At 37.7% G+C, this 24,359-nt stretch overlaps 5 protein-coding genes and 1 pseudogene across 6 annotated transcripts; 4 read left to right on the forward strand and 2 right to left on the reverse strand.

The window, feature by feature from the left end:
* Positions 1 to 79: 79 nt before the first annotated feature.
* On the forward strand, positions 80 to 2,160 carry LOC18585773 (uncharacterized). Its single transcript, XM_007008771.3, has 3 exons — positions 80 to 560; positions 1,579 to 1,648; positions 1,722 to 2,160. Exons 1-3 carry the CDS (start codon positions 210 to 212, stop codon positions 1,772 to 1,774), a joined length of 474 nt encoding a protein of 157 aa, XP_007008833.3. The 5' UTR covers positions 80 to 209; the 3' UTR covers positions 1,775 to 2,160.
* A 6,721-nt stretch (positions 2,161 to 8,881) lies between these two features.
* Positions 8,882 to 11,046, reverse strand: LOC18585775 (staphylococcal-like nuclease CAN2). The gene is made up of 9 exons (XM_007008773.3): positions 10,788 to 11,046; positions 10,538 to 10,593; positions 10,289 to 10,403; positions 10,059 to 10,169; positions 9,777 to 9,964; positions 9,630 to 9,686; positions 9,371 to 9,530; positions 9,224 to 9,292; positions 8,882 to 9,137 (listed from the first exon to the last, which is right to left on the reverse strand). The coding sequence occupies exons 1-9, from the start codon at positions 10,938 to 10,940 to the stop codon at positions 9,039 to 9,041; spliced, it is 1,008 nt and encodes a 335-aa protein (XP_007008835.3). The 5' UTR covers positions 10,941 to 11,046; the 3' UTR covers positions 8,882 to 9,038.
* Positions 11,047 to 12,401: 1,355 nt separating this feature from the next.
* On the forward strand, positions 12,402 to 13,116 carry LOC18585776 (Heavy metal transport/detoxification superfamily protein). The gene is made up of 3 exons (XM_007008777.3): positions 12,402 to 12,523; positions 12,633 to 12,708; positions 12,809 to 13,116. The coding sequence occupies exons 1-3, from the start codon at positions 12,515 to 12,517 to the stop codon at positions 12,940 to 12,942; spliced, it is 219 nt and encodes a 72-aa protein (XP_007008839.1). The 5' UTR covers positions 12,402 to 12,514; the 3' UTR covers positions 12,943 to 13,116.
* Positions 13,117 to 13,121: 5 nt separating this feature from the next.
* On the reverse strand, positions 13,122 to 13,953 carry LOC18585777 (protein EARLY RESPONSIVE TO DEHYDRATION 15-like). Its single transcript, XM_007008778.3, has 2 exons — positions 13,586 to 13,953; positions 13,122 to 13,506 (listed from the first exon to the last, which is right to left on the reverse strand). The coding sequence occupies exons 1-2, from the start codon at positions 13,839 to 13,841 to the stop codon at positions 13,346 to 13,348; spliced, it is 417 nt and encodes a 138-aa protein (XP_007008840.3). The 5' UTR covers positions 13,842 to 13,953; the 3' UTR covers positions 13,122 to 13,345.
* A 1,071-nt stretch (positions 13,954 to 15,024) lies between these two features.
* On the forward strand, positions 15,025 to 17,998 carry LOC18585778 (cation/H(+) antiporter 4 pseudogene; annotated as a pseudogene). Its single transcript, XR_016028845.1, has 4 exons — positions 15,025 to 15,034; positions 15,663 to 16,221; positions 16,316 to 17,475; positions 17,573 to 17,998. The product of XR_016028845.1 is annotated as a cation/H(+) antiporter 4 pseudogene (transcript).
* A 1,106-nt stretch (positions 17,999 to 19,104) lies between these two features.
* Positions 19,105 to 22,253, forward strand: LOC18585779 (cation/H(+) antiporter 15-like). The gene is made up of 3 exons (XM_018128721.2): positions 19,105 to 19,338; positions 19,445 to 20,446; positions 21,012 to 22,253. The coding sequence occupies exons 1-3, from the start codon at positions 19,105 to 19,107 to the stop codon at positions 22,251 to 22,253; spliced, it is 2,478 nt and encodes an 825-aa protein (XP_017984210.1).
* Positions 22,254 to 24,359: the final 2,106 nt, after the last annotated feature.

Genomic DNA, 24,359 nt, shown 5'->3' on the forward strand with positions numbered 1-24,359 from the left:
ACTGTAAGATCTAAGGCCTATCCAAAAAGGAAACCGTCGACATGAAAACAAGATAAAATAATAAGAAGCATCAAATAATCCAAACAAATGCACTAAAAAATGTAAACCCATTTCTCTGCCTTTTTCCTTTCTTAATTCATCAAAAAGAATTTTAAAAAATAGTTCTGAATTGAAAGAAGGAAAATAAAAGGGAACTCTGTCTCTGTTTTATGGGAAGATCAATTCTTTGTACAACCAAAGGTCAAGACTTTGCGAAAGCGGTCCCATCAGACAAACTTCACAGGCCAAAACACGTAAAACCCACATCGAGAAACCGAGTGGCTTGCCAAGAAAAGGCGAGTTTGCCTGGGGTACGAGTCGACTCGGAGCGAGTCAAGCAGAAGGAGATGGATAGCTGGGGTGACCGGGATCGAATTCCGCTGGCTCAGGTGGTTTCTGACTTGGTAAAAGGATGGTTTCAAGACGCTCTCAAGGAGGCCAAGGCTGGTGATACCAATATGCAAGTCCTTGTTGGACAGATGTATTGCAGTGGCTTTGGTGTTCCTAAAGATGTCCAAAAGGTACCCTTTTTTTTCTTCTTTTATCCACGTAAATTTTAATTATGGAATCAATTATTTTTTATTGGTATTGTAGATGCTTGAAAAGGGCTAATCTGATTCATTTTTGTAGCTTTTCATGTTGGTATAACTCTGTCTTGCTGTTCTTTGTTTTGTTGGGACTTTTATTTGATTTCATTTCCGTTTGTGGTGTGGTTATAATCATAAAGATGGTTTAAAAGGGGCTAATTTGATTCATTTTGGTTGATTCTCATGTCGGAATAATTTATCCCGTTTTCTGTACTTTCTAGGGACTCTTCAGTTTTATGATGTGTGTTTATCATCAGAATCCTTGCATGTTTTACTCATTTTGCTTTTCATTTAATTGTTGAGAAGAGTGGGCGTTTGGATTTCAGATCCCTTTCTCTTTTTTGGTATTTCTACTGCGGGAAAAGCTACTTCACTTATTGGAATATTCATTGAAATCTGAACTTTACAAGCCCCACATGTTGTTTTTATCTCTTGCACTTCTCTCCAAAGAATACGTGCTTGATGTTTCAGGGCAATTCCTGTGTTGGTGGATGATACCTGAGAGGTCTCCATCCTTTTTTCAATTCTTTTTTTGAACCACAATGCCAGAGATTTCAGCTTAAATTTTTGGAAAATCAGTTACAACACAATCTAATGGCCAAAAATATGGCAACCATTGTTTGCTTGAAATACTGGTTAACCTTGAAATGACATCTCTTCGAGGTACATATTAATGTTCCTTCAACTCATAAACTACAGAATATTTCAATAAGTTTACTATTGATACTAGAGAAACTCAGTGACTTTGTTACAATCTAAGTTAGCACAAACCCATTGCCCCTATTGGGCGAATTGGGAGGATTTTAAATTTCAATTCTTAATTTGCTACTAGATTACTCTTCCTTGTTGCCAGTTATTGTTACTTATTTCTTGGTTGTATCATGTATATATGATACCCTTTGTGAACTTCAGAATCCTGACTGTATTAGTTAATCATTTCTTCGGAAATCAGGGGCTTGCTTGGATTGGTAAAGCTTCAAGGAGCCGTTCTTCAGTTTGGAAAGTTAGTGATAAGCATCCAGGTACAGACTCTGTCTCTCTTAGACTAGGCTCATTAACTGATTTCGGAATTGATCTTTCTTGGCTTTCCTTCAGGTTACAACGCAAGTGACTCAGACTCTGATGAATTGAAGGGTGATGCAAAATAAGGTCAAACTGGTGTTCCTTTCAAAATTATCAATGAATATGCAAGTCGTTTCCAGTCATTGGACAACTAACAAATTGTTAGTTGTTTCTCTGTTTATTGTTACTTACCTCATTGATGGTATTATCAGCTATAATTATGATAGTTATCTTGATTATGATCCCTGTTATGGATCCTTAAATTACCCCATCTTTGTGCCTCACTCGATTATTTTTAGGTTACTTTTGAGATTTCTGATTACAGGTCTATCACTTGTATTTGTGTAACTTGCATATAAAGTCCTGTGGCCTGCCTTTTGATGTATTAAATTGGCCAGTGATCTTTGGTAATGACTTGTCAAGATCTTCCTTTTTCTCCACTGAAAAGAAGGTAAAATGATTAGAATTTCAAGTTGAGTGCTGTATGTGGGGAATACTGTTGATTGATTGTTAATATGCTTCTTTGCTTCCTCATTTGGAATTAGTAGTTTTCCCAAATAGCATGCCATTCTGGATGAATTAGTTTCTAAAATTTATTAAGCATAAAATAGTAGTTAATTGTTGTTTGCTATACATATCCAGAAGTGGTTGATATTTTTCTTTGGTTTTTCTTTTTTCTTTTTTTATAAGCCATTGGAATTTTATTGGATGGAGAGGTTGCCATCTAAGTGTAAGCCTCAAAACCCACAGTTTATTGCAAATATCTAAAGAATCGCTGAAAAAAAAAATATTAGGAGACAGAATTGCTAAAAACCTGTATCTAACAAACTCTATATATCACATGCTACTGGACTTCTAAGTCTATCTATCCTCTCGGCTGTCTTTCCTCCAATCACATGGTTTTCTGGATTTGGTGATGACCTATTTGGTTAGCTCAAGCTTCCTTTTTCGACTGTTAGTACATGTATCAGTTAGATTTATGAATTCTTAACTGAACTATGAAAATGAAAAAAAGTTACTTGTCTATTTACAATTGCAAGTTCAAGGCGATCATCATACACAACATAATGCCATGTAAGTGTTTTCATTAGCATTAGTTCTTACACAAAAATGTCACCACAGTACACGTTTGTCTCGTAATGTCTGCAACGATCTATATCATACATGAGTACTCTCAAGTGCTTCCCATGCAAGCTTGATCAATTTCCCTTTTGTTTCTTTTCCATAGGACATTGCATTTTCTGGTATGTCGAGACCTCTATTCAATTTCAATAACATCAGCTTATATGTTCAAGAAATAGGAAAATTAAACTCGTATAAGCAGATAATAAACAAATAAGATTATCTCAATCAGAGTTTATACTTTCGAATCAAGATTTCCTTTTACGAACTTGATGAAAAATAACTATTAGAAATCGTTGGTCGATGATTATTGTTTGCAAGTTAACCCAACACATAAACCCAAATTAGAGAAACACATCAACATCATAAGTACAATGTCCAAAGTTAATTTCCCAATTTCCAATAACATTATTTTTGTTTTTTTTTGCGTTCACTAAGATGGAAGCAATCGAGAATTATAAGAAATAAATTAACCTGTGAGGAAGGCAATGTATGAGGCAGTAGAGAAGTTAAGCCTAATGTTTGAAGAGAACAAAGAGTTGCTAGTTATGGAATTTCCCAAGCTTGACCAAGTGATGAAGGAGAAGGCACTAGTTGAGGTAGTGCTCAGGTATGGTCTCTATGGGTTTTCCGTTATTTTCTTATGAAGCTACTAACATGGAATGTCAGAGGCCTTGGTAGAATTGAGAAATGTAGGGCTGTGAAAAAATTGGTGAATAGTTTAAAACCAGTTGTGGTTATGTTGCAAGAGTTGAAGTTGAAAAAGGTTAACAGTAGAACCTTCAACGCATTAAGAGGAAGAGGCAGATATAAAAGATTTGCAGTCGAGTTGGATGGCGCATCTGGGAGTATTATTACAATGTGGCAAGAAAACTTTTTTAAGTTTGAAAATAGTGTTGTCTATTGCAGGAGTTACATCTTAATTAATGGTAGAATAAATGAAGGGGATGTGGAATGTGGTTTTGGCAATGTTTGTGCTCTCGTTGAGGAAAGGTAGAAGGCAAAATTATGGGTGCAATTGACAGAGGGGTTAAGGGGAACTGAGAGGCTGTGGTGTTTCGGGGGAGATTTTAATGCAGTATTGATTGAAGAAGAGAGATGAGGAGCTATTGATTGGGAACTGAGAGGCCGTGGTGTTTGGTTGAGAGAAAATGATATTGATTGGGAACCAAAACCGTTTCGATTCTTTAGCTATTGGAATGATGAAGATGGTTTTAAAGAGATTTTCTCAAAGGCTTGGGATGCGAGTCATAGTAAACATGGGAGCAAGGGTGACTTATGGTGGAGGCCAAGATTGATCAAACCAGCCATTAAGGAATGGCAGTCAGTAAATGGGGAAATCGTCAGTAGAATATTAAGGAGCTTGAAGGGGATATTCAGAGGAAAATGCAAGAGTGGCAGAATAATGCAGAAAATGGAGCAGTTAGAGAAGAGATCATTAAAATGAGAGCTAATCTTTGGACATTTTATAGAGTTGAGGAAAGATTATGGCACCAAAAATCGAGGGTGAAGTGGTTCCTTAGAGGGGGATAGAAATACCAAATCCTTTCATGCTGTTGCTTCTGGTAAGAGGAGGAGGAGCTACATTGATCGAATAATGGTGAATATTTCTGTGGTTGTTGAACCCATAGATATTAAAGAGGAAGTAGTTCGGTACTTTAAGAACCTTTACAGGAGTAGATTGGTGGCCAAACTTAGATATTGGCATGTGGATGTCACCTCTTTATTTGAGCATTTCGCACTGTTGTTAAAGGATTTATGTTTAGAGGAAGAGGTGAAGGAAGCTATATTTAATTGTGATGGAAACAAGGCTCCAAGGCCAGACGGGTTTAACTTCAATTTTTTCAAAGCACAGTGGCTGATGATTAAAGGGGAGGTGATGGCTTTCTTGGAGAAACTCTATGAGACGGGTTCTTTTTATAATAGAATTAACTCTTCGTTCGTTACCTTTATTCCTAAATGTAAAAATCTCACAGCTCTTAATAAATACAGACCCATTAGTTTGGTAAGGATTTTTTGTAAGGTGGTTGCTAAAGTCTTGGCAAATGGACTTAGATTGGTGATAGGAAAAATGGTGGGTCCAAACCAATTTGCTTTCATTAAAGGTCGGTAAGTCACAGATTGCGCACTCATTGTGGACAATCTCCAAAGGAGTAGAGAGAGAGAGAGGTGTGTTTTTTAAAGTGGACTTTGAAAAGGTTTATGATAGTGTGGATTGAAATTTCTTTAAGTTTGTGATGAGGAAGGTGGGGTTTCAAGAGAGGTGGAGAAAATGGATTATGTCATGTATCACTTCAATTGCTGTTTCAGTTTTAGTGAATGGGTCACCCACTAAACAAGTTATATTGAGATGTGGCCTAAGACAAGGCTGTTCGCTATCCTTGTTTCTCTTTAACATGGTAACAAAAGCTTTTAGTACCCTCATCAATAAGGCAATTGCACTATGGATGTGTAAAGAGGTTGAAGTGAGAAATAGTGATCTTGTTATCTGTCATCTCCAATTTGAAGATGATACTATGATTTTCAGAAAATCGTTGTTTGACAGTGTCCTTAATATCTAAAATTTGAAAAGTTTCCAAGTTATTTCCAAACTTAAAATTAATTTTTCAAAAGAGTAGTTTATACGAAATCAAAGTTGGGGATTTAATGGAGACTTGGTTTACTAGAATTTCGTGCCTTGTTGGTTCTTTACCATCGACTTATTTAGACCTCCCGTTGAGGGCTAGGCACCTTTTTAAGGGTGTTTGGCGGCTTGATGATTGAAAGATTTGAAGCTAGACTTGCCAGTTTGAGTTCTAATCTGTTGTTAGGGGGGAGAATTACTTTGATTAATTCTGTTCTTGTCAACATATAGGTGTACTTCATGTCACTATTTGAGATGCCTAAAGGAGTCAAGGAGGAATTGGATAGGATCCAAAGGTGGTTCTTGTGGGGATGCTCGAAGGAGATTGGGATACAGTTTGCAAACCTAGAGACTGTAGGGGACTTGGTTTCGTTGATCTCTGGATGAAGAATAGAGCTCTATTGAATAAATGGATTTGAAGGTATAGTGAGGAAAGAGATAGTCTATGGAAGTCAGTCATCATTGCCAAAAACGGGGGAGATAATATAAGTTTGATTCCGTATGAATATTATGTATTAGTCCATCTACCATTTGGAAAAATATTATTTGTTCATTAACCCCATTAGAAAGTCTTTATTTTTTTTGTATCTACAGGAATTGGCTACTTAGTTGAGAATGGGGCTTGTGCACACTTTTGGGAGGACGATCGGATAGAGGGCATCATCTTTAAAACTGCCTTCCCCGTATTTTCACTTTAGCCGTAAATAAAATCGACAAAGTTAGTGAGTTTCGATCTTAGGTAAATAATGAATGGCAATGGAGTGTGAAGCTTAGGCAAAGAGTCTTTGATTGGAAAACTATGGTGTGGGAGCAATTTAATGGTTGTTTGAAAGATTTTTCTCTTGCTCATAACATTGACGACAAATTAATATGGAAACATACTCCAAGTGGGCAGTACAATCCAAGCTCTTTCTATGAAGTGGTGCTAAGCAACAATAAGGCGAATGGTGCCCTTTGGAAGAATGTTTGGGCGAGGTTGACCCCTCAAAGGTTGAGGCCCTTGTGTGGCAAATCATTAATGGTCGAGTGGCAGTTAAAGAGGAACTAGTTAAACAGAATCTTATATGCAAGGAAGCGGCCATATGTGTTTCATGCAACAAGGAAATAGAGTCAGTTAACCACCTTTTCGTTACTTGTATGGAGGGTGTGGAGTAGGTCGTGTGGAGAATGGGAAATTATAGGCTGTATCCTCGGGGATGTGAAGTCTTTTTTTGTGGCATGGAACTCGTATAGTGTGGAAATGACTAAAAGAAAAGTGTGGAGACTGTCTTTCTTCACAATAGCTTGGTCTATTTGGCTTTTTAGAAATGAAGTGGTCTTCCATGGGAAAATTTGGGATGCTGCCAAGATTTTTGACATTATTAAAATGAGATTAGCTTGATGGGTCAAATCCAAGTGGCCAAGTGAAAAGGGATCTATTTCGGACATTGCCAATGCTTCACAAGTGGCTTGTGTGACAACCATTAAAAAGTCGATCAAGAGTGCTATTTTGTGCGAGAATCCGCCTAAGGGATGGCTCAAATTCAACATGGATAGGTCTGCATGAGGCTGCTCAGGTCAACTAGGGATTGGAGGTGTGCTATGGAATGATTTAGGATAGGTGAAGCTTATTTTCTCTAAGAAGGTAAGTTGGGGTGCTGCGAACCTTGCTAAAGTTATGGCTATAAGAGAGGCCATGATCATCTTCGCAGCTTCTTCTTGGACTAACCTTGCTGGTATTATTCTTGAAATTGACTCTTGGAATACAGTTACTTGGATAACCAAAATAGAGGCTACTCCATAAAGGTCGCGGCATCTTATCTTCCAGATCTTCTCCCTTAAAACCAAAGTGGGTGACTGGCAGATCCAACATATTCCAAGGGTAGGTAACGAGTTGGCGGATAACCTTGGTAAATTGGGTGTTGCTAGAATGAATGACCTGCTCCAATTTTCTTCCTAGTCAGTGGTTGGTTGTGTTGGGAGGCCTACAACACCATGGTCAATAGGCTCAATACTGCGAGCAGCATAATGCATATGGATTTGATTTGAGGATCTTGAATGCAAGGATTTGGAGGAAAAAGAAACAAGCAAATGGTACTGTTTCTTTTTCTTGCTTGTTTTAGTTAGAATCATTTGAGAGGATTTGGATGTATAGCTGTGAATATGCAGGATTGAGTTATGAATGTGTATAGTTTTTAGTTTTTCTGTTGACTATATTTTTGTAAGCCAACTTGATTACAAAGTACCAAGACTGATATAGTCACATTACTTTGTTTTTTTGTAAAGGGTTTACCTTGTTCTAATTATGAAATGATCCTAATTATTTTTTTTAAAAACAAGTAGCCACCTATTTCTAAACTCAAGGTTTTAAATTCAGATTTAAAATCTTCTTTCTATTTAATGACCATTGGGTGTAATTACTTTGGTAATTTTAACAGAGGTTTTTGATATTATGTTAAGAAAATCGAGGCAATGCTTAATGCATCATACAGATATTTTGACAAGGTAGTGTTGAGCTTGTAAAACCATCCAGGTGTCATACTGGTATTTGCCATGAGCTCAAATGTGCCAAATCGATACAATGAAGGTGGAAGTAGTTATCAGTTGAACAATGGCGCTTTAGATTTTGATTTCTTTATAAGTTTAGGATTTGCAATGTAAATGTAATCGCAGCTTAATTAAGGATCAGTTTGTTTTGCAATAAAATATTTTTCGAAAAACGTTTTTAAGATTTATGTTTATTTGAAAGACGACAAATTAATTTCAGATGTAAAATATTTTACAAGTCAATAGAGTTAATTACAAAAAATGTCTTACACCTTGGAAGAGCGTAAAACATTTTTTAGAAAACAACAAAAATACTTTTATATTAAGTTTATAAGTATCAGTTTGATGAATATTAATATTTAACTTAAAATATTAAAAAAAATTTAATAATTGACTTAAAAAAATTAATTTAAAATATTAATATTTAAATTATACAATACTATTAAAATTTTAAAAAAATATTTTTTAATGAAACCATTCAATACAATCAAATTTTTTATTTATAAATGGAATAAATCTTACTAATAGTTATAATAAAAAATATTTCAACGATCTTCATTTGGTAAATACATATCTATAATAGGTTCAAATCTTACTAATAATTATAATAAAAAATATTTCAATAATCATTATTTAATGAATACATATTTATAAGTATAGGTTTTGGATATTTTACATAATTGATAAATATTTATATTTTTATAATTATGATAAAAAAAGTGATAAGACGAAATTTTTTTAAAAAAATTATATTTATTTTCATTACAGATATGTGGTTAAATGTTTTGGGAAGTATCATTATTGATTTTGTCCATTTTCATTTCTATTCTTAATTTTGATTCAAAATTAGTGAAAATCAAATATCAATATTATTTTGTAATCAACCTCTATTTATTATTTTAACACCTAAATAAATCCACCATGATAAAAAATATTTTTCATAAAATAATCCAACTAATAGAAAATATTTTCAACAGTTTATCCAAATAACAGAAAATATTAAAAAAAAATTTCCTTCAACAAGTCATTTTTCGATTACTATACTGGACTGTAAGTTTATTTGTTCTATCAAGACAATGTCATCTACCTTCTCGTTTGTCCTTTCTCCATTCCCATGGTTTCTCAGGATTTGATGAAGCCCACAAACCAACTCGTTTTGCTCGAGCCTCTTTTTCCCACTAGTATTAAACAGGTAAAGAGTATTAGAATTGCCAGTTTGATATTTTAACAGAAAGAATTGTAAGAGCTATTGGTTATTACTCACAGTTGCAAGTTCTATGCGTTGGTCATAGGCTGAGTAATGCCATGCAAGTCCTTTTTTTAGCATTATTTCCTGTTTGACAGAGAGATTAGAGAAACTAGTTGGTTCTTATGAGGTTAAGCCAGGAGATGATACTTCATGAACTAATACCTGTACAAATTTGCCATTACAGTATATATCACCAACACAACGGCCATAACGATCTTCTCCATAAACAAGAACTCGTAAACATTTCCCTTGAACAAGTTTAACCAACTCTTCTTTTGCTTCTTTGCCATAAGGCATTGAACTCTCCGGCGCATCTATACCCCTATATACATTCCACAATCAATTACAATCATTATCCACTGTCATCATAGATGAGATTTGGCTGATGGAACCTTCAAATTCAAGAAACAAATAATGTTACCTTAGCCTGATGCGATACTTTCGAGCAAGGATCTCCTGATTCTGAAGATTCAAGACCCTGGTGTAAGAATCTAGACTATTAGAAACCATTGGTCCTGGTGGAAGACTTCAACAAAATGAAATTGATCAGGGGATTAGATAGCTAAACCTGTATCCTGCATCAGTAATCTTCTTGTGAAGTGCATCTGCTTCTGTATAATTCTTCTCAGCTCGTGCTTCTGATCTTTGAACTGCTGCCAATTGCACATCTCTAGGTACATTTGCTGACTCCCTGGGATCTGTAGTACTTACATACACTGTAATGGTATCTCCATCTGGTATTGCTTTCACATCCACCTAATTTAATCAGCGTATGTTTTCAGTTTCAAATTCTCTATCCAAGTTACTTCATTGAATGATAATTTGAAGTTTCAAGAAAGACAATCCTTACAGGTAGAGTCTGCAATTCAAACTTGACTCCCTGAGGCAATGATGTTGGGGCGCTAGCAGATGGCTGGACAAGCGCATGAGGAAGAGGAAGACCATAGAATGCCAATAATCCCTACAAACATTCAAATAAAGAGCAATCCCACCAAGCATTAATTTCCTGTTCTCTCTTATGCTAAGCAATTTGTAACAATCTCAAAATGTTATAAGATTAATGCTGCTGCTTCTTATTACCTCGACATCTGCCTTTTGATGTCTCTTCAAGGTCTGAATGACAAACCTTGAAGCCTCCTCAGGTGTATTTGGTGGGGGTTTTGCTTCTCTCCAAGCCTCGAGTAACTTTCTATACCTTCATTAGTTGTCAAACTTCAGACAGACCAGAAAATCAAGCAAAGAAAGTATATATATGCAAATTAACTGAACACATTATCTGCTCATAATCACATCATCATTGTTCATGGTTCAGGAAATTAATTAAATTACCAGTTAGCCTGAGCCTTCCTGGATGAAACCACATGCTTACTTAGCCCTTCAGGAACCTAAAACAAGTTGGCAATTCAATTAAACCAAACCCAGATTTTCTTTTTAGCTCAAATAGCTGATAATATACTCGAAAATAATTGTATCTCATCAAAATTTGCTGTAAGCTAACAGAAGAAGGTAAACAAAACGTAACATAACAGAATTAGAGAAACCGGGCTTGAATTACAGCAGCAATATTCATGAAATAAACCTGGGAGGTGATTTCAAACTGAAAGATATCATGGGCAAGAGCTGAAACCCCAACGTTGGCTGTCGAGACGCCTTGGGGGCCATGTGATCCGGCGTCTCCACCGGTGGCTGGCTTGCAGCAATAGCTGTACAGGAACCTCAGTGCATTCCCCATATCTCCAAAATCCTCTCAAATCTAAAATTTCGTTTGAAGGGTAGCAGAGATTTAAACCCGAAGGAGGAAAACTAAAGCTCAAACAAGAAAAGGAAAAACGTAGTAGGCAAAGGAGCGAACGATAGCTTTGAAGGGAGGATAACAAAGAGACACGTGGTGAGTTCTGGTTGGTGCGTAATGATTAACTGCGTGTCATTTTACGATAAAGATCTCTGCATTGTACGCAGTTAAACTTAAAGTCAACGGTTTTTTCCCGTTTCTGCCGTATGCTGTAAGAATAGTATAGGACATTGCTTGGAGGAATGCCCGGAATGGGATCATGGGCTGGTTTTGCTAAATGTTTATTTAATTGAAAAGTTTAAACCAGGCTAAGCCACAGCATCAATCTGGTACAATCCTAGCTTCCTTTCCTAAAGCTGGAACCGCGTGGCTCAAATCTCTCACTGCCTCAATCCCTTACTCTTCAGATCGAAACTGTTGGCAAAATCCTACTCCAAAGGGTCTTCAACGCTAACCTTGCCTTCCTCATTCCTGCCTGATCAGATCAGGTCCTCAGGCTGCAGCATTTGTTTACACCTCTCGCCATCCAGCTGACACCTTTGGCACCTCCATGCCAAGAAGTTTGGCACGGATATCACCATAGAAGAATCCTTTTCGATGAATTCTGTGTGAAGGGTTTGTGCCTTCAGGTCATACTTGTCTACCTTTCGGTTCTTAATCATTTGTATAATGCAGCCTAGTACAACGTTATTGGAATATTAACACATGTGAATTAAATTAATAATCACTCATATATATATATATATATATATATATCATCATAAATAAGTATTGATCCTTTTATATTTTTTATTATTATTTTATTTGAGATTAGAATTTATGAGACGAAGGAAAATTACTTGTTAAATCCAATAGATTTTCATGTAAGGAAACACTAATATTTTATAAGAATATTAGATGTTTAAAAAGCTATTTATCATTAATATATGTGTTCTTAAATCTAAATATGGTTAGGTTCAGGTGATACCACAAAGAAAAAAAGAAAAGATAATTTAAGGCCCCCTCTTCCCCAAAAGTCTCAAAGGCATATAGTTCTTTAATGGAACAAACGGTTCATATTTGAGGATTCAAGTTTTGCACTTGATATGGGGTACAACTGTGTAACACCCTTTAATATAAGTAAAAAGCTTTCACTAAAACTAAAGACTTTGTTAACATTCCTATTACAATATTAATCTAATAAAATATATGATTACCATAATGCTACAAAGAATTGATAATTTAAATGAAAATCTTGAATGTCGAAATTAACAAGAAAAAAAGGAAAAATCAATGGCTTTTCCCCCCATCTCTTGGCTTTTCACTCATAAGTCAACAACTTGTTGGGAATAAAGGCAGCTTTTTTTAACAAAAGCAAACAAAATTCCCCATCACTCACGTAAGGAATCCAATACCTTTCTTAGCATTGTGTGTAAATATATATTTCTAAGCTCTATGGCACCCCTTTGCCACCAAACATAAAATCTCTTGCTTCCTTCCTCCTTCCCTCTTTCCTTTATTTCATTTAACAGCCAATGGCCAATGTAAGTAACTCTTTTTACAGCAATTTTCCATAGTACTAATGGGTTTTCTTTCTTTTTTCTGCTCTATTTTCTCTTCTGGGGCTCAATTCAGGTTTTGATTCTGAAATAGGTAGTGGAGCTGAAAGTGGGTTTGCACTGTGAGGAATGCATCAAGAAAATCTTGAAGGCCATCAAGAAGATAGAGGGTAATCAAATATCTGAAACAACACTTGCTTTCTTTTTCTTTCTTCTTTGATTTGAATCTTAAGATTATAAGCTTGGGAGATTTGTTTATGGGGGTGGCAGATATTGAAACGTACAACGTGGATACAAAGCTGAACAAGGTCGTGGTGACGGGCAATGTCACCAGGGATGAAGTCATCAGAGTTCTTCAAAAGATAGGCAAACAAGCAAACACTTGGGGTAGTGCTGATGATTGATCAATTCACCCTGGTAGCCATGGATGATCACCAAGAAGAACTGAGTATGAACGTGTTGCTGTAGAGAAAAGCAATTTTGATCTTTTCACTACTTTTTCTACTGCAATATTTAGAATAAGCAAATCATATGGAATAAAAATATAAATATGAAAATAATTTTAATATTTCTTAAAAGGCAATGATCTAAGGGAGGTTCATTTCTTTTATTCCCCAAAATGGAAAGTTACTACAACAAGTTACAAACTAACTACGATCTAAAAGGAGAGATCTCTGTACACGAAACATTACAAATTGAGGTAAATAAAGAAAAACACTAACAGCAGTTACAACTTAGAAGTGACCCTTGTCTTGTCGGCCGGCGAAACCTCCCAATCTTCAATCTTCAGAACGACTTCGATCTGATCTACCTGGGTTGGTGAATCGTCCTTGGACTCACTTTCACATTCACAATCTTGGGCGCTTTCTCAAGAAACCTTGGCGACTCAGCTGCCACTCGGCCCTTCCGCCACTTCAACGCCCCGATGGGTACCAATTCCTTGTCACCATCTCCCTCCTTTTCCTGCTCTGTAAAAAGAAAAAGAAAAAAAGAAGTGTCAGATCCGAGTTATATTAATTGACTCGGCGGGGGTAATGAGTCACTTACGTCTGGAATAGGCCGAAAAGTCGTCATATTCGTCGAAGATGGCATCGAGGTCGTCGGGGAAGAAGAGAGAGTCATCGTCATTTTGGGGATCGTGGAAGCGTTCACGGAGCCAGTAGTCACGGAAACAAGGGGAGGATTGGACGAGTGCCCACCATTGATCGGAGAAATCCTCGACCGTCCGATACGCCAACGGGACGAACAACGGAGCGTTGGGATTCAATGTTGAGGACGATGATCGCTGAGAAAAAACCTCCATTTTCGCCACTCGAAGCTTTGTCGGGAAAGGAGAACAGTAAAGCAGAGAGCTTTAAAAAAGACTTCTGATGGATAAGGATAAGATCGGTACAGACGACATTCATCTCATATATAGTGGATAGCCTTACTAAAAGGACATGCATTTCTCTATTATTACATCCATGACACTAGTTTTTTTCATTATTTTAATTAGTGTAAATTATTATAAAAAAAAACTTTTATTTGTGAAACTTAAATTTTTCATCCATAATTTTTAGATTTTTTCAAAGAAATTAAAGGCTTGAAAATATATATTTTTTAATAATTAATAAATTAATTAGTGGACTCCAGGGAGGGTAATATGTGGGAATTGTGAAGGGCAATGCTGGAATTAACCACGATCACGGCATATTCTCCTGCCGTGTGAATTTAGCTGACTGTGCCCAAACTTCTTAGCCTTTGCTTCAGCTTTCGAAAGAGAAACCAACGGCTATGGTCGGTGTAATGGAAAATTCTGAACCCGGCAGCAGCAGCATCTGCACATGGTTTTTCCTTTCTGTCTCCATTACCAATTTCCTTCCAAGCTTAAACAGAAACATGGCAAGTTCCACGTGTCCATGATGCTATCTTTGGCATTCATATATGTTACCTTGAAAACACAAACATGTTGCTACTGCCATGTAAGAGACAGGCCACGTAGTTGTTCTCATCCTTTATCCCCTAGAAATTACCAAAACAAATTTAATATGAAATATAAGCTTTTGTTTTTCTTTTGTTGCCACCTTGGGGTTCCAAGTTTTGAAGAGTTGGTCAATGCATAACGAGAGATCAAAGAGGGTTCCTCTCCGTATTGTCCGTTATCCTCCAGGGGCTTCAATTCTTTTACATTCTGGGTTTTTTTCCATATCCACCCTCATTTTCATTATTCATGGTATATGAGCATACAAGGATATATCATCAAGGGTGTTGGAAGCCATGGAGGCAGCAAATTCATCATTTTCCAACGATTTGGAGCCTAGATACAGGGTAGATGGATCATGTTGGAGATTCATTCGGGTTGCTTCAGATGGATTGTTTAGCGAACCCGGTGATCATATGTTCAGACATACCTTGGTTGTTTTACAATTGCAATTAGCTATCATTTTCATCCTCGCCACCATCATACACCTCCTCCTCAGACGCTTCCATTTGCCTCGTCTCGTATCTGAATTGCTGGTACATTTTTGCTTTGTTGTATCCCTTGATCGATCATGGTGTTGTTACAAAATTTTGTATTCATATATCAGAAGTGTTGACTAAATTGTTCTTTCTTTAAGTTCATTAAGGTGCATTGCTGGGTAGTTATTTTACTAATTAATTGAAGGATGTTTAAATTGATCTTGTGCAAATGCCAGGCAGGTCTGATTCTTGGGCCAACTGTCCTTGGACGGTTCTTTCCTAAAATATCAGACATTTTGTTCTCCCAGCAATCCCTAAAAATCCTGTCTGAATTGACACGGTTCGGGTACTTGTTTTTTATGTTTTTGATCGGGGTGAAGATGGATGTGAGTCTGATCACCAAATCAGGAAAAAGGGCATGGACCATAGGCTCTATAGTCATTGTATTCCCCATGCTAACCATTGTTCTCATTGCCAAATACATAGGCAGAACAGTGGACAACATGGATATATACAACCTGGAATGGGTTGGACTCTTCTCAGGAACACTAATGCTAACCTCATTTCCAGTGGTGGCCTGCTTGTTAATGCATCTCAAGATCATTAACTCCGAGCTGGGATACCTTGCTTTGTCATCAGCATTGATTAGTGACTTGACAAGTGTAGTAATAGTAAATTTGAACAGCTATTGGCAGTTAATCAAATTGGCATCGATCCGTGTAGCGTTGAAGTCGATGTTTCTCTGTATCGCTCTTGTTGTGTTTATCATAGCAGTTCTGCGTCCAATGATGTACTGGATGATCAGAAGAACGCCTGAAGGAAAGCCGGTCAGAGATGCTTACGTTTTCCTTCTTGTGATAGCACTACTACTTGTAGCAATAGTCGGTGATAATGTTGGACTTCAGTACATGTACGGGCCTTTTATACTAGGCTTGGCAGTGCCAACAGGACCTCCCTTGGCATCCATTCTGATAGAAAAATTAGACACCATAGTCACAGGCTGGATGCTGCCACTTATGTCAACTTCTTGTGGATACAAATCAAATCTCTGGGAATTGAACAGGCCGCTACCTGCTTCTGAAATTTTTGTAATTACTGTAGGTTTCTTGCTGAAAACAACCTGTGGGTTTATTCCTGCAATTTGTTTCAAAATGCCTTGCAAGGATGCTACTGCACTTGCTCTGATGTTGACTGCCAAAGGCATTGTTGAATTAGGCACGTTTGCAACCAATGCTGACAAGCAGGTATTCAGAATCCCTTCAAGGCCCTGCTTTATAACTTGTTTTTTCTTTTGGTCAGAAGACAAGACTACTAAATCTCTCTCTCTCTTTCTTTCAGTCCATTGTTACTCAACAATTCACCTTGGCTGTAGTAGTTGTATTCATTTTAGCAGCAGCCGTGCCAATTCTTACCAGAAAGCTTTATGACCCATCAAAGACATATACAGGTTACCAGAAAAGAACCATTTTGAACTCTTCTACACATGAGGGTCTTCGAGTGCTGGTTTGTGCACATAGGCAAGATGATGCATTGTCAGCAATCAAGCTACTTGAACTTTCAAATCCTACTAAAGAAAGTCCCTTGTCTGTTTACGGGCTTTACTTGGAAGAACTTATCGGTGGATCCACTCCTCTCCTCCTTAATCACCAATTAGGCCAGAAGAGTTCTGATGGATCTCGCTGGCAGCCCGTCATTAATGTTTTCAATTACTTCAAGTCGCAAAATAAGAAGCAAAACCAAGTCCACGTCTTCACAGCAATATCACCTCCCAAATTAATGCATGAAGACATTTGTTGGGTTGCCTTTGACAATTCAGTAGCACTAATAATACTTCCATTTCATAGGAAGTGGAATAGCAAAGGGAAGATGATTTCCGATAGCAAAGATTTGAGGGCCTTGAATTGTAAAGTTTTGAACAAGGCCCCTTGCTCTGTAGGAGTTCTAATTGACCGCAGCAGAACTCGTGGTCCATCAATCTTAGCAAACTCATCCGCGTATCATGTATGTGTGATTTTCCTGGGAGGCAAGGATGATCGAGAAGCGCTAGCTCTTGCACAAAGGATGAGGGGATGGCCTTCTGTTTTCTTAACTGTTGTAAGGTTCATTGCATCAAATGATTGTTACCAACAAGGATGGGAGATTATGCTAGATGATGAATGTTTGAGAGACGTAAAGCACCAAAGTAAAAATAACGGTAATGTATTGTATAAGGAGGAGAAGGTTACAGATGGTGCGGATACATCTCGGCTGGTTGGATCACTATTGGAGGAAAACTATGATCTTTTCTTGGTTGGGCGACACTCAAGAACTAACTCACCAGTCATATCAGGTCTATCAGAATGGATTGAGTTGCCGGAGCTAGGGCCAATTGGAGACCTACTAGCTTCTTCAGAAATCACTAACCCAATTTCTGCCTTTGTGGTTCAACATCAGATCATTGAGGGGGAGTGTGAAAGTACTCTCACAGGTTTTGAAATTTAAGGGCTGCATTCTTTCAGGTAAGAAAATTGCATTTACTAAATATTTCGGATGCCTTTCACTCTGAATGTTTCGCTTCTCCCCTGCTAGATATATAACTGTTTTTTTTGCTTACAGGTCCTAATGCATCGTCCTTTGATCCCTGTTCTCGCAGCAAGACCAAAAAACAAGAAGATAAATGTGCAACTCCTGATATAACTTCCACAAGGAAAAGGACAAGGATTCTGATTGCAACATTAGCATCATCATGCAGAGATTGCTTTATGGGACAAAAAAAAAAAAGATTTTCCCATGCTTTCTGCGTATTCCATAAACCGCCAATCAGAAATCAGAAAGACCGTTTATGTCCATCAATTGACCAATTGGTCCATTAGGAAACTGTTCTTAGGGGAAGACTTGTTACAATTGTACTCAGGCAGGATGCTGGGACATGCTTGCTCTTGTTTCCTTCGTGCTTGGTTCTCTTAATCAGATAATGAAGCCTAGACTGCTTCTAAATTATATATACCATAGATTCAAAAGTAGTTCTAATTTTCTGTATCATCATATTCGCCCTTTTTGTTGGCTTGCTTTCTAATAGGCTATAAATTTCCCAACCAGTAAAGAAAATGATGTATTTTGATCTGTATCTGCTTTGGAACTAATCTCTAGTCATGGTTTGAGTGATAAAGAATACCGTCTTTGCCCTTTTTAGTCTTTTGAACCTTTCCCCTCGATATCCACACCCTTTTATCTGGATTCATGGATTTGCCATGTTAAGCTTGGAGTTGTACAGGATATGCTCATCTAAGCTTGATAATGTGTTGTTCAAACTATAGCTCCTTGAACCTAAAGAAACGCCTGTCTAAGGTCAAGAAGAAACCATTTTTCTTCAAAGGAAAAAAACAAATGTGGATACAAGGAGATTGAAGAATAAAATCCAGACATATAATTTATATATAAAAGTACGAATTGAATGAAAATAACTGATAGGATAAATTTTGCTAAGATGGTTGGCTGCAGAACACATGCATGGTGAAATAGCTGATATCATGGTTTCTGTCTTACTGGCATGGCACCTACTTAATCTAAAAGGTCCGAAATTCTGAAGAAAATGAAATTGCTTCAAAGAATTCTTTATGTGGTCGAGCAATTATACTTGAATAAGAATTAAGAAAAAAAATAATACATTAATTAATCACAAAATTCTTTATAAAATCTAAACCTGTGCTTATAAGCACCCTACTAACATTTTCCATTTGCTAAATAAGGAAGTTTGGAGAGAGAGAGAGAGAGAGAGAGTCGGAGAGAAAGAGGTGAATCAAAAGGCTTATTTTTCACTTATATTTGCAAGGAATTATGTACGCAAAGAGAAAATCTTGAGATATTGTCAGAAACATGAGATTGGTGATAGATTACGCTTTACTTTTAACTACCTTACTTGAAGGAGAACCTCCAAATATGGAGGAATCCAAAATATGAGGTTGACCCCTCATTCTCTCTCTCTCTCTCTCTCTCTCTCTCTCTTCTATCTCTCCCCGACGTACTCTTACCTTTGGTTGTTGCTTCATGCTATCCATTGTCCTTTTTCATTTTGTTTTGGGGTTTCTTTGTTTGTCTTTTTTATTGATTTCTTGATCAAAAAGCAATTGCTTTAACAGGCAATAACCATGGCAACCGGGTTGCAACAAGATTCAGTCATAGCTGGAGGAAACAAGACTATTCTTTGCATCGATACCTCCAAAATCAACGTTGAATCGAGGAGTATCTGGCTACATGGTAGCCCTCTCAACAGTGCTACGTCTCTTCTCTTATTTCAGCTCTCTGGCATTTCCGCGGTCTCACTGCTCTTCGATGTTTGCCTCAGGCCTTTAGGACAATCAACCTTAGTTTCGCAGATTTTCGTATGTTTTATAATCCTTTCTGATTCTCATCTTCATTTTCAATCAATAACATTGGATCATAATCGCGGAACATTAAAAGGATAATCACCTTTAAAATCCATAACAGGGTGGAATGATATTTGGCCCGTCCTTTCTTGGCTACAACAGAGATGTAAGAGAGATCCTTTTCCCGATGAGAAGCACCATGATAATGAGCACATTTGCAGGATTTGGCATAATGTTCTACCTCTTCGCAATCGGAGTAAAGACGGATCCTATCCTCATGGTGCGGCCAGGACGAAAGGCTGCGGTCATAGGTGCTGCAAGCCTCTTTGTTACCCTGGTTTTTTCCGTTGCCCTTGGTTTGGTCTTGAAGAATTTTATCACTCTGAGCACCAGCCTCCAGAACTCGATAATGCTCATTGCATCATCACAGGCTTTAACAGGTTTCCCTGTAATTGCTGCCCTGCTGGATGAACTCAAGATTCTCAACACTGATCTTGGCCGGCTAGCCGTCACTTCGGCAATGTTTTGCGATTTAATTGGCATGTCTATGGTTGGAATTATTTTCTCAATGCAACAAAGTACCTCCAGCGATATCTTTGGTTGTGTTCCATCAATATTGTCTATAGTTGCATTAGTAGCCTCCATTTTTGTTATTCTTAGACCAAGATTAGTAAAGATGTATTACCAAACACTGGAAACAAAATCTGTTGATGAGAACAGCATAGCATTCATTTTCCTTTTAGTCATGGCAGCTGCATTTCTGAGTGAGGTGATTGGCCAGCATTACATCTTCGGACCATTAGTTTTAGGTCTGGCTGTGCCTGATGGACCGCCCTTGGGATCAGCTCTATCATCAAGGCTAGATACTCTTTCGAAAGCATTTCTCTATCCTGCTTACTGCGCGCTCAGCGGGATGCAAACCGACATCTTCACCATCGACTTTCAATCTTTTTATGTTGTGGGGATCATCGTTGCCTTTGCTTTCGTGATCAAGCTAATAGCAGTGATGCTGTCGGCTCTCTTTTTCGGTCTGTCCCTCAGAGAAGCTTTTGTGCTTGGACTCATTCTAAATGCAAGGGGCATTGTTGAACTCACTTCGTACAACCTCTGGAAGGAGAGCGAGGTTAGTTTTTTTCATTTTCCTGATCTCTATATATATATATATATATATATAAATTACAGCTAGAAGCAAGAGAACGTGAGAAACAACAATAGAGCATTGCTAATGTCAAGACATGATACAATTAACTCCATGCTGAGAACATAGAATCTCTGTCAACTCCATATTTGGCTAGTTTTATTAGTCTCCGGTGCTTTCTTTCCAGGATTTGCAGGACTAACCAATGGCATAATGACTTGTAACAATTGCTTTAAAACCAATTTCTGAGAATTAAAAGTTGTGGACAAGTTTTCTTGCCTAGTCTGCAACATTTTAAGCATGCAGCTTCTTTTCAGGATTTCTCTCTCTTTTTCCAAATTGGATTGATTAAAGCTGAAAAAATATGTGTGCTATTTTAGAGATGAGAAGAACCATGTTTTGAAAACCATAGCTTTTGTTTAGAGGTGAAAACTTTTGGGGTCAAAGTTGTTTCTAGCCCCAATAAGTTAATTTAACTATTGAATTTCTGTTACTTATGTTTTGTGTCTAAATTTTCTGAATTTTTGCTGAAGCTATTTTCCAATTGCAGCTGATCGAGGACCAAGAATTTGCCTTAGTCATGATGTCAGTAGTGATCGTGACGGCAGTCATAACCCCATTGATAAGAAAGTTGTATGATCCGTCAAAGCAATACGCTTCAGTAAAGAGAAGTACCATCCATCATGCGAAGCGTGATTCAGAGTTTCGAATCGTTGTTTGCCTCCACAGCCATGAAAGTGTCCCGACAATTATGAACCTTCTTGAAGTATCCCATGCCAGCAGAGAGAGCCCCATCGCCGTCACAGCTATGGTCCTTGTTGAACTTGTGGGGAGATCCATCCCTATCCTTGTACCAAACCATAGCCGAAGGTTGGTACCAACAAACTCATCCACAGCAGGCCGAGTATGCAATGCCTTTAGTCAGTACGAGGAGTACAATCAAGGCTGCGCCAGCGTTCAATCATACACCTCAATCTCACACTTTCAGACAATGCACGATGACATCTGTCGTATAGCGTTTGAGAAGCGTGCCCACATTGTCATTGTGCCTTTTCACAAGCAATGGGCTATTGATGGCAAGATTGGGTCCATGAGCCGTCCCATACAAAACCTGAACATTAATGTCCTGGAAAAGGCACCATGTTCAGTTGGAATCCTTATTGACAGGGGAGTCTTAAATGGGTTCGTTTCAGCTCGAACTTCATCAAAATTCCAGGTCGCTGTTCTCTTCATTGGTGGCCCTGATGACATGGAGTCACTAGCTTATGGCTGTCGAATGGTGAAACATGAAAGTGTTAATCTAACTGTCATTCGTTTCCTTCTCTTTGGAGGCGAAAACTCCAAAGACAGGAAGAATGACAGCCATTTGATCAATGAACATCGCCAAGATAACATGGGAAATGAACGTTTCTTGTATGTAGAAGAGGTATTAAGAGATGCGGAAGGGCTATCTTCATACATCCGTGGAGCCATAGCACATTTTCATTTGATCCTAGTAGGGAGATACCATCCGCAATCACCACTTCTCGAAGGACTTGGGGAGTGGAGCGAGTGCCCAGAGCTTGGGATCGTCGGTGATATGCTTGCTTCACCAGATTATAAAACCACCGCGACGGTGTTAGTGATTCAACAACAAAGACTAGGAGGAAAGTTGTTCAACCATAATCTGCCATTTGTGGTGCGGAACAGGGATTCATCAGTTGTCCCTGATGATTTGCCAAAGAAATTGCTTCATCATGGCCCCGGGGATGATTCACTTTCCATATCATTAGACGACTTTGATACATATTAGATAGGTTCTTTCACATGGAAAACATTGACTTGCTCTTTCCTCCCCTTGTCTTGATGTAGGGCACCTTGGTTGGAAACCAACTTCAAGCCATAGCTAAGTAGGACAGTTTAGCATTTCATATATTCTTCAAGTTGACAGATAGTTTATTGAAAAATGTTCAATTAAATGCAATGTAACACTGAAATAAATAATTCATTTTGACCAACTGTAAATTGAAAGGCAAGATTCAGTAAATTCAATGAAATTTTAGTGCTTGGAAACAAACACAGTTTGATTGAATGAAGGGCGTATTAATGATGTAAGCGCTGACTTGGGGAGGGGTGAGAAGCAGACACTTTTTGTTTTCAGACAAATGGGTGTTGAAAACAGGTATGAGTCATGGTGTTTGATGTTACAGCTTTTTGTACATCATCCCACGAGTACAAAGGATGTTGCTATCAACCAGACAATTCCTTGGCATTAAGTCTAGAAGGATTCAAGGCATTCCCATCTCTTCAAGTTTGACAAAAGAAGCAATAATTTCTGCTTAAACCATTTCTTGAGCAAACAAGAGCCAACTAGCTAGATTTAGTAAACACTTTTAATGATTGTATCAAAAACCCTTTTCTCTTCTTTGTCTTTCTTTTTTGTTGGTTTTGGAAGCTTTAGTAAACACTTTTAATGATTGTATAAAAAACCATTTTCTCTTCTTTTTCTTTCTTTTTTGTTGGTTTTGGAAGCCATTGAAACTAGCCTATGTATGTTTCTTGGTTAGCTAATTACCTTGAATCCATCTCTCAAATTAATACTAATGATGTTCTAGCGCATAGAAATTAATTTCTGCATGCATATCATGTTTAATGGCTTGAACATGCATGAAATGGAATGGTTTTCAATTGCAAAAAGTAAAAAGAAAACAATTTTCCCATATTAAAAACTTAAATCTAATGCCATGAAGTCACATTTTGCATGATATATACCTTTAATTCTATTTAATTATAATACTATTACTCCTTTTTTCCCCCTCAATGGGTTTATTAGATATGACCCAAAGAAGCAACTAGAAATAATGAATTTCCTTTTTGAGACTTCCACCTCACCCATACGAGAGCTTTAAGTTTTCCTTTTTGGGCAATCCCAAAGCAGAGTTTGATTTCCATGGGTGATTTAGCAGTGATGATGGGTTCCCAAATATTTTAGTTTCCCAACAACGAAAGTTGTTAGCTTTCAAGATTCTTCCTGGGAGATGCCGTTGCTGTCGCAGTTCACTTTTGAAGGACAAAGTGTCCTACGACACTTATCCCTTAACCCTTTTCAGCTACTTCCCTCTACTTTCCCCTGATCGGGCCTATCCTTATGAACTCAATGAAACTTCTACCCAACTTTCCCTTTTCCCATGATGTTTTTCCTCCCAAAATTCTATATGTAGTGAAATAGTATCCTAAAATGTTCTCTTCGGGATTTCAACCGCGTAAATTTCTTATCAAACTAAATCATCCTGAAAAGTCAAGTCACCGTCAAAGCCACCGCGTTCAGATTTGCAGACACCCACACGCTTCCTTAACTCGCTGACTCTCCTCCACTTTTTCTCCTTTGATTCTGTTTATAAAGGACTAATTGCAATACCCTTCACTTCCCATCTCCAAATTTGAAACCATTAGCATAAGCTTTTCACATTTGGTAGTTTCCAACGTTTACTGAATCAGTCTGGTCTAGAAACAGAGTATGGAAATCAACTCTTTCACATTTCTTAATCCGGAAGATTATTATAATACCGGCAGCTCCTGGTTCCAAGAGCTTGACAACGGATTCAACAAGAAGCGTAAAAAGGAAGACGAATCGGGGGACGGGGGTGGCAATGGGTTCTTCCAGGAAGGAGAGCTGAACAAGAGGGGATATGGAGATATCCTTGCCTCGTTATTGTTATTAGAAGAAGAAGCAAAGCAGGAGCAAGATCAGTGGACAACTGAATCCCAACAAGACAAGGCTTTGTTTGAATTCAATCACAAGAGAAAAGTTCAAGCAATGAATGAGTATTACAATCAGCTTCAACAGCATTACTCTGAGGCTGATCATTTGGATGGTTTAACTGCAAAACGAGCTAGGAAATCAGCGTCTGCCATGGCA

Source organism: Theobroma cacao, chromosome 10 (genome assembly GCF_053813885.1).
Source record: "Theobroma cacao isolate CCN51 chromosome 10, ASM5381388v1, whole genome shotgun sequence".
Taxonomy (NCBI): Eukaryota; Viridiplantae; Streptophyta; class Magnoliopsida; order Malvales; family Malvaceae; genus Theobroma; species Theobroma cacao.

What these genes read in the sequence shown, in the direction of transcription:
- LOC18585775 (XM_007008773.3), bottom strand. Translation starts at nt 10,940, where the DNA reads ATGGGGAATGCACTGAGGTTCCTGTACAGCTATTGCTGCAAGCCAGCC. An exon ending in AGTTTGAAATCACCTCCCAG is followed by an intron (nt 10,594 to 10,787) that starts GTTTATTTCATG and finishes AACTTGTTTTAG; the next exon opens with GTTCCTGAAGGGCTAAGTAA. An exon ending in AAGTATCGCATCAGGCTAAG is followed by an intron (nt 9,531 to 9,629) that starts GTAACATTATTT and finishes GAATGTATATAG; the next exon opens with GGGTATAGATGCGCCGGAGA.
- LOC18585777 (XM_007008778.3), bottom strand. Translation starts at nt 13,841, where the DNA reads ATGGAGGTTTTTTCTCAGCGATCATCGTCCTCAACATTGAATCCCAAC. An exon ending in CTTTTCGGCCTATTCCAGAC is followed by an intron (nt 13,507 to 13,585) that starts GTAAGTGACTCA and finishes TTCTTTTTACAG; the next exon opens with AGCAGGAAAAGGAGGGAGAT.
- LOC18585773 (XM_007008771.3), top strand. Translation starts at nt 210, where the DNA reads ATGGGAAGATCAATTCTTTGTACAACCAAAGGTCAAGACTTTGCGAAA. An exon ending in TTCCTAAAGATGTCCAAAAG is followed by an intron (nt 561 to 1,578) that starts GTACCCTTTTTT and finishes TTCGGAAATCAG; the next exon opens with GGGCTTGCTTGGATTGGTAA. An exon ending in AGTTAGTGATAAGCATCCAG is followed by an intron (nt 1,649 to 1,721) that starts GTACAGACTCTG and finishes GCTTTCCTTCAG; the next exon opens with GTTACAACGCAAGTGACTCA.
- LOC18585776 (XM_007008777.3), top strand. An exon ending in GGCCATCAAGAAGATAGAGG is followed by an intron (nt 12,709 to 12,808) that starts GTAATCAAATAT and finishes TGGGGGTGGCAG; the next exon opens with ATATTGAAACGTACAACGTG.
- LOC18585779 (XM_018128721.2), top strand. Translation starts at nt 19,105, where the DNA reads ATGGCAACCGGGTTGCAACAAGATTCAGTCATAGCTGGAGGAAACAAG. An exon ending in CCTTAGTTTCGCAGATTTTC is followed by an intron (nt 19,339 to 19,444) that starts GTATGTTTTATA and finishes AATCCATAACAG; the next exon opens with GGTGGAATGATATTTGGCCC. An exon ending in ACCTCTGGAAGGAGAGCGAG is followed by an intron (nt 20,447 to 21,011) that starts GTTAGTTTTTTT and finishes TTCCAATTGCAG; the next exon opens with CTGATCGAGGACCAAGAATT.